This window comes from Felis catus, chromosome C1 (assembly GCF_018350175.1).
Source record: "Felis catus isolate Fca126 chromosome C1, F.catus_Fca126_mat1.0, whole genome shotgun sequence".
In the NCBI taxonomy this organism is placed as follows: Eukaryota; Metazoa; Chordata; class Mammalia; order Carnivora; family Felidae; genus Felis; species Felis catus.
The window spans coordinates 193,585,186-193,599,893 of NC_058375.1; the positions used below are offsets into that span (position 1 = coordinate 193,585,186).

Below are 14,708 nucleotides of genomic sequence, written 5' to 3' on the forward strand. Positions count from 1 at the left end.
CCCAGCATGGCTGCAGTAGGATCATAACCCTCATAACCCTCAACTGGAAAGAAGAATCCGCCTCAGCTTGGCTGCTACCAAGGCAGGAACCCTTTTGGCTCTTTTTAAGAAATTCAAAGTGCTCTGCTCTTGGAAGGGCTCTCTCCCTGGAGGGAAGCACCCCTAGCCCTGGGTGTTTCTTAATGGCTCCACTGCTCAGAGCTCCTTTTGTGGTTGTACTGTTGCAGTTGCTTTTGTATACTTAAAATTTCCCTTGAGGCATGAGGCAGCCTCCAGCTGTGCTGAGCTACCCATTGGGGCTGCCCACATTCTCTCTCAAGGTACTGATTATTTTTGTTAGTGCACTGGATATGAAGTTATATTGGTCTAAAAAGTTTTTTGCCCCGACTTCTTTTCTACCATAAATACTATTAATTTTAATCAGCTGTTGTTCAAAATGGGAGGTTTTCAGGAATGTGTCTGTAATATTATAGTAGAAACACATTCAGTTCCAGAAACATTTAGAGAAACTTGAAAATTCGTGGGTGATAGACACATTTTTCTGAGAGTGGTAGGAGCAGTCACTTTTGTACTGAATTCATCACCAACAGAAGAAACTTCGTTGTGGTTTATGGAACTCTGCTCTATTGCTTAATGAACTCTGTTACTTGGGGCTCTTTCCTCTTTAGAATTCAGTTATAAATAAGGGCAAATCAGGGGTTCTGCCTATATCATACCCTCCCTACTAGCTCTGATGTACTGTGCCTTCTCAGTGGTGACCTGAAATAAGGAATTAGGGGAAACACAATTACTGTTTGTGGAATCTCAGATTCTTTAATGCTGGGAATTTTCTTGATCTCAATGAAGCGGTCCGTGGAAAACTTTTATAGGATTAGATCACAACTGCATTGATTGTAAGGCTTATCCTGATTGCATTTGTTAAAATGTATAAAATTATAGGTCTTGTAATTGATGAATTGGGTAGCTGAAATCCACAGGTAATTATTTACAGAACATTTATACTTAAATTTATTCACTCCATTTTAACTCCATTCTTGCAAGTAGGTTAACATACTAAAGTCTTTTTGTGTTAGAGAAGTTTGCTCTGGGCAAACATGTATCTAAGAGACATGATTTAATTCACATAACCTAAAGCATCTTGGTTGTGCTTTGAAACATAGTTTCTTATACTTCTAATACCTGCCCTATAGAAGTTTTTAGTTTGAATTAATATAAAGCATCAGCTTATTTTTTTCTCCTTTTTTGTTTGGTCCAATCAATGTGGAATAAGCAAAGAAGAAGCTGAAATTTTGGTTCATACAGGTGTACCTCAGAGATACTGCAAGTTCGGTTCCAGGCCACTGCAGTAAAGCCAGTATTGCGATAAAGCAACTTAGGTGACTTGTTTGGTCTCTCAGTGCATATAAAAGTTATGTTTACACCATACTGTAGTCTTTTAAGTGTGCAAATGGCATTATATCTAAAAAAAAAAAAAGTATACATGAATTAAAAACACTTTACTGCTAAAAAATGCTGACCATCATCTGAGCTTTCAGTGAGTTGTTCAAAATCACTGATTACAGAGTACCATAACAGATATAGTAAGAATGAAAAAGTGTAAAATGCTGCGAGAATTTCCAAAATGTGACACAGATATGAAATGAGCGAATGCTGTTGGAAAAATGGTGCCAATAGACTTGTTTGACACAGGGTCGCCACAGACCTTCAATTTGTAAAAAGTGCAGTACCTGCGAAGCACAGTGAAGCAAACTATAATAAACAAGGTATGCCTGTAATTAGAAAGAGGATGAGTGACAGAGGCCAAGCAGGTAATTACGCTGGGGCTTTACAGTGTCTTCACAAAGCTGGCACTACTGGTGAAATTATGATATTTGGAAGTTTTGGGTTTGAGAACAAATGGCTAAGAAAGAATTCTTGAGACATTTTCGGTGTAAAGAGGTGATTTTCTTACAGCGTGGGGAGAAAGAAGGAAACAGAGGCAAAAGAAATGTAACTGAGCAGAAAGAGCTGCCCTGGAATTGTGAGGAGTGACTGATTATATACTTTTTAATTAGTGAGGGTTAGGGATAGCAGAAGTCTCTAAGGAATTTGGAAGCAAGACTTTCTGGACCTTGACGGGCTAGTTGCTGTTAAGATAAGGTTACATTTAGTCTTTAGTAAACCATAAACATTGAGGCACTAAGGCAGCCCTGAGTTCCTTGAAGAAAGTCACACTCTGCATGTTCAGGTATCAGTGTGCTGTAAGCTGTTAGGAAATTTTAGTTACAGTTCTTTTGCCTTTGTTTCCCTCATCACTACTAGGTCTGTTGGTGTGCCTCTGCTCCATTCCATGCTCATGGCCCACTTCCTGATATTCTGTCCTTGCTGGGCCTGGCCCAGGCCTCCTTTGAATATGGTGCTTCATGTGCAGTCATGATAGCTGATTATAGTTGGTACTGAGAGGAAGTGTATTTGCCATCCCTGTGCCAAAGGCCAGAAATTAAAAAAAAAAAAAAAAAATCAACTTATTATAGTTACACTTTTGAAACTGCACAGATAAAATCATTGAAAATGCCATTAAATGACCATTTGGTAAGTAGAATAGGAAATTAACACGTTTCAAGGGAAAAACTCCATTTCGTTAGTAATTGGAGATGTTGAAAATGTACGATTTCTATCAGTAAACAGAAAACGGTAGAAATGTACTTCATAGTGGTGGGTTCATTGCAGGGAGTAGGCTCATCCATTGCTGGCGGCACTGACCGTGAATACAGACTTGCTCAAAAGACACTTCGGGCGTGTGGAGCAGAAGTGACAGACATGCACACACATTCAAGTGTCTCCTTTCTGGAGCCCATAAATTTTGTGAAACAGTCAGTGATTTGTATTGTTTTAACTCTGGTCATTGTTGGTAGTATTCATTTGCTTTGAAAATAAGCCTTCGTCAAGCAGTTGTATTAAGTGGTATGTTTTAGGTCTTTATAGCTGTACTAAGTAGAAGATGATCTTCTGGGAGATTGAAATGAGGAAGAAGCTGAAATAGCATCTGTTAGAGAGTTATTTATTCCAATACCCAAAGAAGAGCTACTCTAGTTAATTTCAGAATGTAGTAGGGGGATTCTATATTTAAAGAATGAGAAATTGCTTTCATTGGGGAGTTAGGTTCACTGAGGTTAGGTTTGTTTTCTTTTAATCTCTAAGAGCAAACTAATTGGATTCTTGGCTTTCACATTATTAGTTATTAAGAATTGAAAATCCTTCAAAGTACAATTAGTGAGTCAGAAAATGGAATTTCTCCTAAAATCCTTTTTTATTAGCATAACCAACAGTTCAGATTTATGAATAATATTCTTGGTTGTGTTTGAAGTGACTTGCTTATAGGCTTATTTGGAGATGAAGAGACTTAGTCAAACCCTCCTGATGTTTTAATATTTGTAGATCTTGAATTGAAGCAGGTATGATATTTTTGATGTTTTTTTTTTTTCCTTAGGAAAGGGAATTCTTGAAGAATTATGTTCAGCGAATAGTTGATGTTCGACCTACATTGGTTCTAGTTGAAAAAACAGTGTCTCGGATTGCCCAAGACATGTTACTAGAACATGGCATTACTTTGGTCATTAATGTAAAATCAGTGAGTGTTCCTATTTTTCTGTCATTTAAAAAAAATCTCTGTTTTTAAATTTATATGCATCATATTGATATGCAGGGATCTTTGATTATCTGTTTGGTCTTCCATATATATTGAAAGTAGGACAGTAAGCACGACAGTCGTTTCTTTATTTAAGACTAGAGAATCTCAGACTGGAGGAAAGGGTAATAAATTATATAGCACTCATTATAGTTGTAACACCAAAGGTGTAATAGATAATTGGTAATGAGTAGTATTTGTTGAGCCTTTGTTTTGTTTGGGGAATTGTACGAGTAGAAGATGCTCTCTCTCCTGAAAAGTTACCCTCCTCAGAATAGAGGCCACTTCTAGGAAATTTCCTGTTTCCCCCAGTCCTGTGCCAATGCACGATGCTCACATGTCTTTTAATAATGTTATTAATATGAGTCTGATTTGTTTTCATGGGAACATATTGATCACTGAGCAACTACTTATAGTGTAATCTAGAATCAAAAATTATTATATAATTAAAATTAAGAAAATTAATTGTGAAGTTTATGTCTAAATTTTTCCTATTTTCCAGATAAAATTTACTAAGAATTTTATTCTCTAATTTTGTAATAAAACGTTTTTCTGTGTTCTAGCAAGTTTTAGAACGAATCAGTCGGATGACCCAAGGTGATTTAGTAATGTCGATGGACCAGCTGCTTACAAAACCCCACCTGGGCACCTGTCACAAATTTTATATGCAGATCTTTCAGTTGCCTAATGGTGAGTGATCATTAGATAGATTGACCTGAGATTGAAGAATTGAAGAAATGAGTAAACTCATCAGTACTACAGTGTTTACTTTGTCCTAATTTCTAATAATCCATTAATAATGTTTAGTTATAATACTAACATCTATTAGCAGTGTTTGTTAAATGAGTATTGGTAACTGTGGTCTTACTTGAAAGTTTTTCTTTTGTAGAGGTCAAGATAATGAAATAATTCTGTCTGGGCTTGTGGAATGCCAACTATGTCTTCTTAAACTTTTTATATGTTTATTTGTAGAGCAAACCAAAACACTGATGTTTTTTGAAGGCTGTCCACAGCACCTGGGCTGTACAATCAAGCTTAGAGGAGGCTCTGATTATGAGCTGGCTCGAGTTAAAGAGATCCTAATATTTATGATCTGTGTAGCTTATCATTCTCAACTAGAAATCTCCTTCCTCATGGATGAATTTGCTATGCCTCCTACGTTAACACAAAACCCTTCCTTCCATTCTCTGATTGAGGGGCGGGAGGATGAAGGGACTGCACAAGAGCCGTTCAGCGGAAGTCCCCTCCCCCGGGAGCCTGACTTTCCTCCAGAATTTCTGCCCTCCGATGATAGCAGTTTGCTAGAATCAAGGATTGTGTTTGAGAAGGGTGACCAGGAGAATAGAAGCATTCCACAGGATGTTGCCTGTTTGAAGCATCAAGAGTATGCCACAACGGCTTGCCCCGCAGGGATCCCCTGTGCTCTCTTTCCATCGGTCCCGGAATCGTTGTTGCCGCTCCACGTGGACGACCAGCAGGATGCTGTGGGCTTGGAGCAGCCGGAGGCTTTGCAGCACCCAGATGAGCTACAGGATCCCAAAAGCCAGATGAGAGCCTTCAGAGACCCTTTGCAGGATGACACTGGATTGTATGTTACTGAGGAGGTTACCTCTTCTGAAGATAAACGAAAGACTTATTCTTTGGCTTTTAAACAGGAATTGAAAGACGTGATCCTCTGTATCTCCCCAGTAATCACATTCCGGGAGCCCTTCCTTTTAACTGAAAAAGGGATGAGATGCTCTACCCGAGATTATTTCGCAGAGCAGGTTTACTGGTCTCCTCTCCTCAATAAAGAGTTCAAAGAAGTGGAAAGCAGGCGGAAGAAGCAGCTGCTTAGGGATCTCTCTGGTCTTCAAGGCATGAACGGAAGTGTTCAGGCCAAGGCTATTCAAGTCTTGCCCTCGCACGAGCTAGTGAGCACTAGAATTGCTGAGCATCTTGGGGATAGCCAGAGCTTGGGTAGAATGCTGGCTGATTATCGGGCCAGAGGAGGAAGAATTCAGCAAAAAAATGCAGACCCTTTTGCTCATTCAAAGGATGTACCTGGTACTTCAAGTGGCAGATCAGGAAGCAAAACTGATGGTGACGAGGAGAAAGGGTTGATTCCGAGTGATGCAGTGTGGTCAACAAAGGTGAGGCAGACCACTTTGGGAGCTTGTGCAAATTTAGAAAGGGTTGAAAAACTTGCTGTGGCAGGGTTAAAAAAAACCCATGAATATGACAGATTGCCTGCAGATTTATTATGTATTTCTTCTTTTAGTTTCTTTTTTTTTTTTGCCTGGAGTCTGTTGGCTCATGTATTGCTTTCAAATGTATAAGGTAGGACGGGGCACCTGGGTGGCTCAGTTGGTTGAGCATCCGACTCGTGATTTTGGCTTAGGTCATGATCCCAGGGTCATCGGATAGAGCCCTGGGTCGGGCTCTGTCCTGGGTGTGGAGCCTGCTTGGGATTCTCTCTCTCCTTCTCTCTCTGTCCCACCCCTGCTCGTTCTCTCTCCCTTTCTCTCTCGAAATAAATAAACATAAAAAAAAATAAGAGTATAAAGTAATGAAACTTGAGTTTTGAACGTTTCATGCTGAGCTCATAATAAAGTAGGAAGAACTTTGCCGTAGGGAGAAGGGTGGACCCATGTAAAATTTGTGGCAGGGTAACTTGGGTGTGGTGTGATGCATCCTTAATCCTTTTAATGATTATGAGGGAGAGCAAGATGAAGGTTACTATAGAAAATTGATGTGTTTTTAGAAAATGTCAGATTTATTTATTTAGCATAAAACACTTTGCGTTATTTAACTACGATAGTGCCCTTCTTTTTTTTTTTTTTAACGTTTATTCATTTTTGAGAGACAGAGATAGAGTGTGAATGGGGGAGGGGCAGAGAGGGAGGGAGACAGAGAATCCAAAGCAGGCTCCAGGCTCTGAGCTGTCAGTACAGAGCCTGACGTGGGACTTGAACTCATGAGGGACTTGAACTCACATAGCATGAGATCATGACCTGAGCTGAAGTTGGACACTTAACCCACTGGGCCACCCAGGCGCCCTATGCCCTTATTCTTTTTAAACAGAAATTGAGGGGAAATTAAGATTTGCTTATGGACATACTGATGGTGGTTGTAATAAAACTGATGAAAACATCCATCTCTAAATGAGGATATGAAGTTGTTTAATAGAATAAATAAGAAGATGTTTAATTTCACTGGTAGTTAGGGAAGTGCTAAATAATAATGGTATATGCTATTTTCTGTTTGGTACATTATTGTTTGTGAGATTGGCAAAAAAAGAAAGTGGTAAGAGTCATGGTTAACATGGTGTGGAAAAATAGCTATAATAAATTTTATGTAAATTTGTGTTTATATACATTTATGTAAATTTATAGAAAATGATAGGGAGATCTGTTTTAGTTTCTGTGTGTGTGTGTGTGTGTGTGTGTGTGTGTGTGTGTGTGTGTATGTATGTATGTATGTATGTGTATATACATACACATACATACACAATGGTCCAGGATTCCAATTTTTAAAAATTTTAATTTATATTTATCAAATTTTTATTTAAACTCTAGTTGGTTAGCATGTAGTGTAATATTGGCTTCAGAAGTGATTAAGCACTTACATAGAACACCCAGTGCTCATCACAAGTGCCCTCCTTAATACCCGTCACCCATCTAACCCATCCCCACCCACCACCCCTCCATCAAACCCTAGTTTGTTCTCTGTCATTAAGAGTGTCTTATGGTTTGTTTCCCTCACTCTTCCTGCCCCCCTTCCCATGTTTTCATCTGTTTTTCTTTTTAAATTCCACACATGAGTGAACTCATATGGTCTTTGTCTTTCTCTGACTTATTTCGCTTAGCATAATTCACTCTAGCTTTTCCATGTTGTTGCAAATGGCAAGATTTCATTCATTTTGATGGCTGAGTAACATTCTCATTATGTGTATATATATATATATACACACACACATGTATACACACATATACACATACATACACATATATATGTACATATATATAAATATATGTATGTGTATATATATATGTACATATACCACATCTTCTTTATCCATTTATCATTCGATGGACATTTGGGCTCTCTCCATAGTTTGGCTGTTAATAGCATTGCTATAAACATTGGGGTGCATGTGCCCTTTCAGATCTATATTTTTGTGTCCTTTGGGTAAACATCTAGTAGTGTAATTGCTGGGTCGTAGGATAGTTCTATTTTTAACTTTTTGAGGAACCTCCATACTATTCTCCAGAGTGACTGCACCAGTTTGCATTCCCACGAACAGTGTGAGAGGGTTCCCCTTTTCCACATCCTTGTCAACACCTGTTGTTTCCTGTGTTGTTAATTGTAGCCATTCTCAGGATTCCCATCTTTTATAACCTATTCTGCAGATATAAGCAAGCATCTTATGTAAGGATGCTTACAGTTTGTAGGAATATATATGCGAGGATGTTTGCTGAAGCCTTGCTTCTAGTTTTTTGTAATAAAAAGGATGAGTTGGATCTCATTGAATAACCCAGGTAGAGCCTGTGATATATTTTCAAGTGTTAAAAACAAGTAGTGTTATATGCGGAATCCTCTCATTTTTATAAAAACACTATCCCCTGTGTATTCTTATATGGGTGTTTTTGTGTGTACATGCGTGCGAGCTAGCAAAAGGAGATCATGTTTTTAACTGTATAATGAAAGCAATCACTTTGGGAGGTAGGGTGGCCTCAACGGAGGAGAGGCTTTATGTACTTCATGAATTTCTTCACTTACCTCTGTGCTATTTGATTTTTGACAGAGAGCACCTGTTGCCTTTGTAATGATCAAGAACAGGTATAAAGTATAAGTAAATAAATACCTGAGAGTTTTTCTCAGATTGATGTTATATCCAGCCATCAGTTCAGACTTTTTTTTTTAATGTTGATCTATTTTGAGAGAGAGAGTGCATGTGCTTGGGTACAAGCGCGAGCAAAGGACGGGCGGGGGTGGAGGGGGAGAGAATCCCAGGCGGCTCCATGCTTCAGTGCAGAGCCTGACACGGGCCCAATCTCATGAGTCTGGGATCGTGACCTGAGATGAAATCAAGAACCTGATGCTCAACCGACTGAGCCATCCAGGTGCCCCAGTTCAGACTGTATCATATGGACTATTTAGTCAACTATTTACTTCCAAAATAATTTAATGCACTTTTATAAGTAAAAAAGAGTATTGAAGAAAACAAGCTATACATCTGTTTGTGTTTTTAAGTTAGCTTAAGGTTTTTGCACTGGTTTGTCTCAAAAATGAGCTGCTCTTCTTCCTTATATTTAGTTTCTGGTAGTTTTCAGTCCTCTGTGGAACCCTTACAGTGAGGACTGGAGGCTTCACAAGTCAAGAGGAATGTGTTGGATATTAGAAGCTTGCGTTGGGGTTGGAGCGTGGTGCCACTTGGGGTGCTCATCCGTTTCTTCCCTTTCAGGTGGACTGTCTGAACCCTGTTAACCACCAGAGACTGTGCGTGCTCTTCAGCAGCTCTTCTGCCCAGTCCAGCAACGCCCCCAGTGCCTGTGTCAGCCCTTGGTAGGGTTTTCCTCTTGCACTGTTGCATTGTATTTAAGAACAGAATTCCAGCAACTTAAAAAAAAAAAAAAATCAGCCATTACGATCTGTTTTTAGGTTCATGGCATGCTGCTTGTTGTATATGAATTGAGAGAACTTTTAAACTTGTGAATTAAATATGAAATTTGTGTTGGTTCATGAGAAGTAAATGAAAGGTACCTTGAGTAAGAGTGAAAAGGATGTGAGGGATGGAAGGACATTTGTACTTGTAAAAGTGAGAAAGTTGATACATGAGAGCTATTTTTTTTTTTTAAGATTTTTTATTTTTAAGTGATCTCTACACCCAACATGGGGCTCAAACTCACAACCCTGGAGATCAAGAGTCACACACTCTACCGACTGAGCCCACCAGGTGTGCCTGTAAAAGCTAGTTTTAAGCATTTTGATGATAATGTACAATTTAGGCAAGTTTTCCATAAGGCATCATTTTCAAAGAAGTGGTCAGTCTTTTGCCTTATTAACGGATTTTGTCCTAAAACTTAATTCTAAGTAGATTGATAGAAAAAGGCTAGTTATTGCATAGTTTTATCTTTAGTTTTAAAAGTACTCTGGAATGTAGGGGCTTGTTTGTGGAGCACCGTTTCCTTGACAAAATGTGTTCTGTATTTAATCTTGGTCTCCACAAACACTTATTGCTTCCAGTGAGATCAGGGATCCTTCTGGTTCCCGTATAGCTCTAGCGGACTGACTTGGGGCTGGGGAACCCACAGGAATTTTCTCTGGGGGTTTACGGACTCCTTAGGTCAAGGCTTGAATAAGATTTAGGCTACAGCAGGGCTATAACCAAATTCTCTTATTTGTGGGCATTTATAAGTCAGGAATTGGCTCTCCCGGAAGAATATGAGCTGCTGCTGTTCTTGCTCAGTAAAGGTATGAGGACCAGAGAGCAAGAGACAGGAGTTCTGTTTTATGGTGATAGAGCAGAGGGCTCTGTGAAGGAAGCTTTTATTTCTTCCTGGCTCATATCTATTTTACTCATTTAATGTTATTGTTTATGCATCCTGATGTAGTTTGATAAGATGCTAATGTACTGGGAACGGATAAGGAGCTAGTCCAAACCTGTTTTATCAGCTGAGGTCAAACCTGTTCTAGAAGAACAGCAAAATATTATCTACTCTAATACTGCCTTCTAGTCACATCTAACAAGTAATCAGTTTGTAGTCTCATGAAGTATCTTTGCTGTGTGGCAATTCTTACGATATGTTCCTGAGAAATGTTGTCTTCTTTTAGGATTGTAACAATGGAATTTTATGGAAAGAATGATCTTACATTAGGCATATTTTTAGAGAGATACTGTTTCAGGTAAGAACAAATTTTCTCCTTATGTTTCATGTATGCTTTTCAGATGCCCAGGATTTCATCCTAAAACGTGAACATTAGTTGGAGTATTGTGTGGCCTTCACTGTGATACCACACTCTGTATACTATACAGAGAAGGAATTTATTTCACATTCAACTCCAGGATATCTTATCCAGTTTGTTCCTCAGTCTTTGTCTAATTACACTAATTACCATCCCTAAGACTTTATTTTAGGATGTTTATCTAGAGAGTGATTGAAATGAGAGGCAGGAGAAGCATGAGAACAGGTAGACCTGGGTTTGAGGCTTAGTGCTGTCACCTGCCACTTAACATGATCAAGAGCAAGTAATTTTTACCAGCCCCCTTTACAGGGAATAACAAGCTCCAGATGTGTCATGGGCTTGACTAGGTAAAAAAATGAATTGATATTTTAAAAATGCTAAGCAAATAGAAGGTGCTCAATAACTGGAAACTATCACTGAGCTGTAGCTGAAGACAGGATGCTCGGCTGTAGGCTCCAAGCAGTGTGGGTGGCACCCCATGCAGATCGTCCACCAGTCAGCGTGACTCCGGAGAGGATGCTGCTCTTTCTGGAGATGGGGTCCAGTTAGCCAGTATTCATTCTACATTGCTCCTCGGTTTCATGGTTAATGTGAGGACTTTCTTTTTGTCAAAGGCCTTCTTATCAGTGTCCTAGCATGTTCTGTGATACCCCCATGGTGCATCATATTCGGCGCTTTGTCCATGGCCAAGGCTGTGTGCAGATAATTCTGAAGGAGTTAGACTCTCCAGTACCTGGATATCAACATACAATTCTCACCTATTCCTGGTGCAGAATCTGCAAACAGGTAAATGTGCCCTGTTACTGTAAATTTCATACAACATTATTTCTTTTTTTATTTGCATAGTTCTTTTGGGAGGGGGTGGTCTGTATTACTTTGGATTTATTTGTCATTGGGCTCTCATTTATTTTATCTTCCAGTGCTGTGTATTCCATTTAGTGTTTGTTTATTGAAGGTTCCATTTTAGAATTTATCAGTCATTATACAAAATATAAATACCTTGTTTGGTAAAATTATGGAGATTATATTTTGACAATTCTCAATTATGCTTATTTATTCAGCACTTATTTAAGCACCATCTATGTGCCAGGGACTGTGTAAGGGCTTGGCATGGCGTCTGTCCTCTGGGGAGGAGAAAGACTTGTAACACAGTAATTACAGTACGCCAGGATGTTTGTGGCTATTTGAGCCTATATCAACATTTCTATCTTAAGAGATACAGCTGAGACCGTGTTTAAATTGATCTCTGCTGGTTTTCATGTGCCATGTGAAAAGGACCATTTTTGAGAAAAAGGAGCATGTGTTTTATTTCTTCTTTTCTTGTTTAACTCTGGAGGATATACTTGGTGACAATATTATGCTTTCAGTATTTACTTTTTATCCAAATTATTTGCAGCAAGCTTATGCCAACTTTAACCTCATTGGCTTAGTTTGGAGTGTGTTTTCAGAAGACACATATGAGAATTACAGATAAAATAATAGTGTGACCTATGTCAGTATCAGTGGTTGAGGAAGCCAAAATCAAAGTCTTTTCCTTCTGCAGTAGCACACATATAGCCGTGAGATCATTTCTTGCAATGATCTTACTTTTTATACTTGTTCTTACAGGAACAAGTATGGTTCCTCTTAGACAGCTGGTAATATTTTGTTGCGGAATATGTGGACTTCTATAGATTGAGCAGTGAATTAAATGAATAACTTAAATTTGATTTTTATATCTTACATGCTTTGGTGTGTATACTTCATTTTAAAACAAAAACTTCTGCCTTTGGGGCTATGTTAGAAAGGAAAAGGTAAACAGTTTTTGTTACACAAAGATGAAAGATTTCCATGTGTAAAAAAGTTATAATATGACCAAACAGTAATATACTTAATATTAAACTCCTGTAAGGCATGATAAAAAAAAGGGCACAAAGCAGTTTCACACAAATGGCCAGTAGACGTATGCAAATAAATTTGAGTTGTTAGTAGAGAAGTGTAAATAAAACCAGTGAAGTGCGGTTTTATTTTGTTTTGTTTTTAAGAAATCACATTTCAAAGATTTATAATTCCTGAGATTGGTAAGCAAGTGGGGAAATTGGTATTCTCAGATACTGTTGGAGATTGTGTAAACCAGTGCACCAATTTTGGAAGACAGTGTGGCAAAAAGTCTCCAAGACTGCATAAATATTCATGCCATTTGACCTACCAACCCCCACTTTTCTTAATTTATTCCAAGGCAATAATTATGGATATTTGTAAGTGTGTGTGTGTATATGTGTGTGTGTGTGTGTGTGTGTGTGTGTGTGTGTGTGTGTGTGTATTCATTCATCGGAGCATCATCAGAATAAAGAAAATCTTGTAATGTCTAAAATGTATATCAATAGGAATTGGTTTAATGTGTCCATATAATGGGATATTCTGTGGCCATTGAAATCAAGTTGTATAAGAGTATTTTACGTGGGAAGATATTTATGATACATTGTTAAGTAAAAATAATACAGGGTTATGAAACTAATTATAGGAAAGACTTTTTATTTACAAATATGCTGCCTGGGTACCTTCTATGAATTCATTTATGTGTATTTGTATGTATATACATCATGAAAGTAAAAATACTAGCATATTGATGGTGGTGGGATCACCAATGATACTGCATGTCCAGCTATCCCTAACTCTACCCACTTTAAACCTTTCTTTCTTTTTCCAGTTTTCTGCGGTCAAAATATTAGATTTGTACTAGAAAAGAAAAATTATTTTTTAAAAAAGAGATTCTCAGTATGTGGTTGCATAACAAGTGATTTATGTGAATTTCAGGTAACACCAGTTGTTGCTCTTTCCAACGAGTCCTGGTCCATGTCATTTGCAAAATACCTTGAACTTAGGTTTTATGGGCACCAGTACACTCGCAGAGCCAATGCTGAGCCGTGTGGTCACTCCATCCACCATGATTATCACCAGTATTTCTCCTATAATCAGATGGTGGCATCTTTCAGGTAGGAAAGTGACCTTATACATAGTCACCTAGTCCCTAAAGGCTTTGTAACATTTCTTCTATAACTAGATTGAATTAATTTGTGGTGTGTGTTGTTCCCCACTCCCACCCTTGCAAATGCAGAGGGTCATACTCTGTGCTAAGAGCTTTCAGTGTTGTCATTTTATTTAATCCTTATTTTAAGAAATAGGTATTACTATTAACCTCACTTTTGAGCTTACAGGTCACTTAGAGAGCTGGCAAGGGATGAAGTTGTGATGTGAACTAGTAGATCTGCTGTACATGTTAATCTTAACCACTGTTTTACATGGAAGCATTGTCAGAATTTTTGTTGAGACATTAACTAGCATAAGGTTAATTGGATATTCCAGATAGAGCTAAAATCACCAGTTGAAAGAATGGGTCCACTGTGGTGCTAAATGATCTGAGAAAGCCTTCAGGTTCTGCCTTCAAAATATATCCAGAATCTGAACACTTGTTACCATCTCCGCCACTCCCACTCTGGACTGAGCCTCTGTTGCCTTTTGATAGATGATTTGCAGTGGCCTCAACCAGTTTCCCTCTGGCCTTGCCCCCTGCAGTCTGATCTCAACAGCAGTCAAGTGATTTCCCTCAGTGAAAATCTGCTCAGGCCACTCCTCTGCTGTAGAGCCTTCTTCTGGGTGTCTGTTTCAGTGAGGGTGGAAGCCAGAGCCTATTTATGGGCCTGTGAGCTCCTGCAAGCTCTGACTGCTCAGTACCTCCTCTGGGTTCTCACCTCCTCCTCCTGTCCCCTCAGTGCAGCCTCATTCGTACCAGGGAGGATCCTGCTTGGGAGCCTGGTGCTTGCCCTTCCTTCTCTGAACTGCCTACTCCCCAGATATCTGCCTGCTTTTCCTTACTTCCTGGGTCTTTGTTCATATTTTACCTGAGCTGACTCCTCACCCCTAGCACTCCCTGTCTCCCTTTCCTGCTTTATTTTTCTCTGTAGCACTTACATCTGCAATAATGTATAGTTTAAGTATTTGTTTATTCCTGAATCTCCTTATTTCTGAATCATGAGGGCAGGAATTCTGGCCCTTGTTGAATGCTGTATCCTCAGCATCTAAAATAACATCTGACACAAAATAGGCCTTCAGG

The 14,708-nt window shown here is 38.8% G+C and overlaps 1 protein-coding gene across 11 annotated transcripts in view; it reads left to right on the plus strand.

The window, feature by feature from the left end:
• The window catches only part of PIKFYVE (phosphoinositide kinase, FYVE-type zinc finger containing), an 87,835-nt gene that overhangs the window by 45,695 nt on the left and 27,432 nt on the right, over positions 1-14,708 (plus strand). For all 11 annotated transcript variants that reach the window (XM_019838563.3, XM_019838561.2, XM_045034404.1 and 8 more), the window contains 7 exons: positions 3,470-3,610; positions 4,231-4,357; positions 4,640-5,799; positions 9,114-9,214; positions 10,484-10,555; positions 11,230-11,401; positions 13,412-13,590. In XM_019838563.3, the coding sequence (XP_019694122.2) occupies positions 3,470-3,610; positions 4,231-4,357; positions 4,640-5,799; positions 9,114-9,214; positions 10,484-10,555; positions 11,230-11,401; positions 13,412-13,590 (1,952 nt within the window). The remainder of the gene's footprint in view (positions 1-3,469; positions 3,611-4,230; positions 4,358-4,639; positions 5,800-9,113; positions 9,215-10,483; positions 10,556-11,229; positions 11,402-13,411; positions 13,591-14,708) is intronic.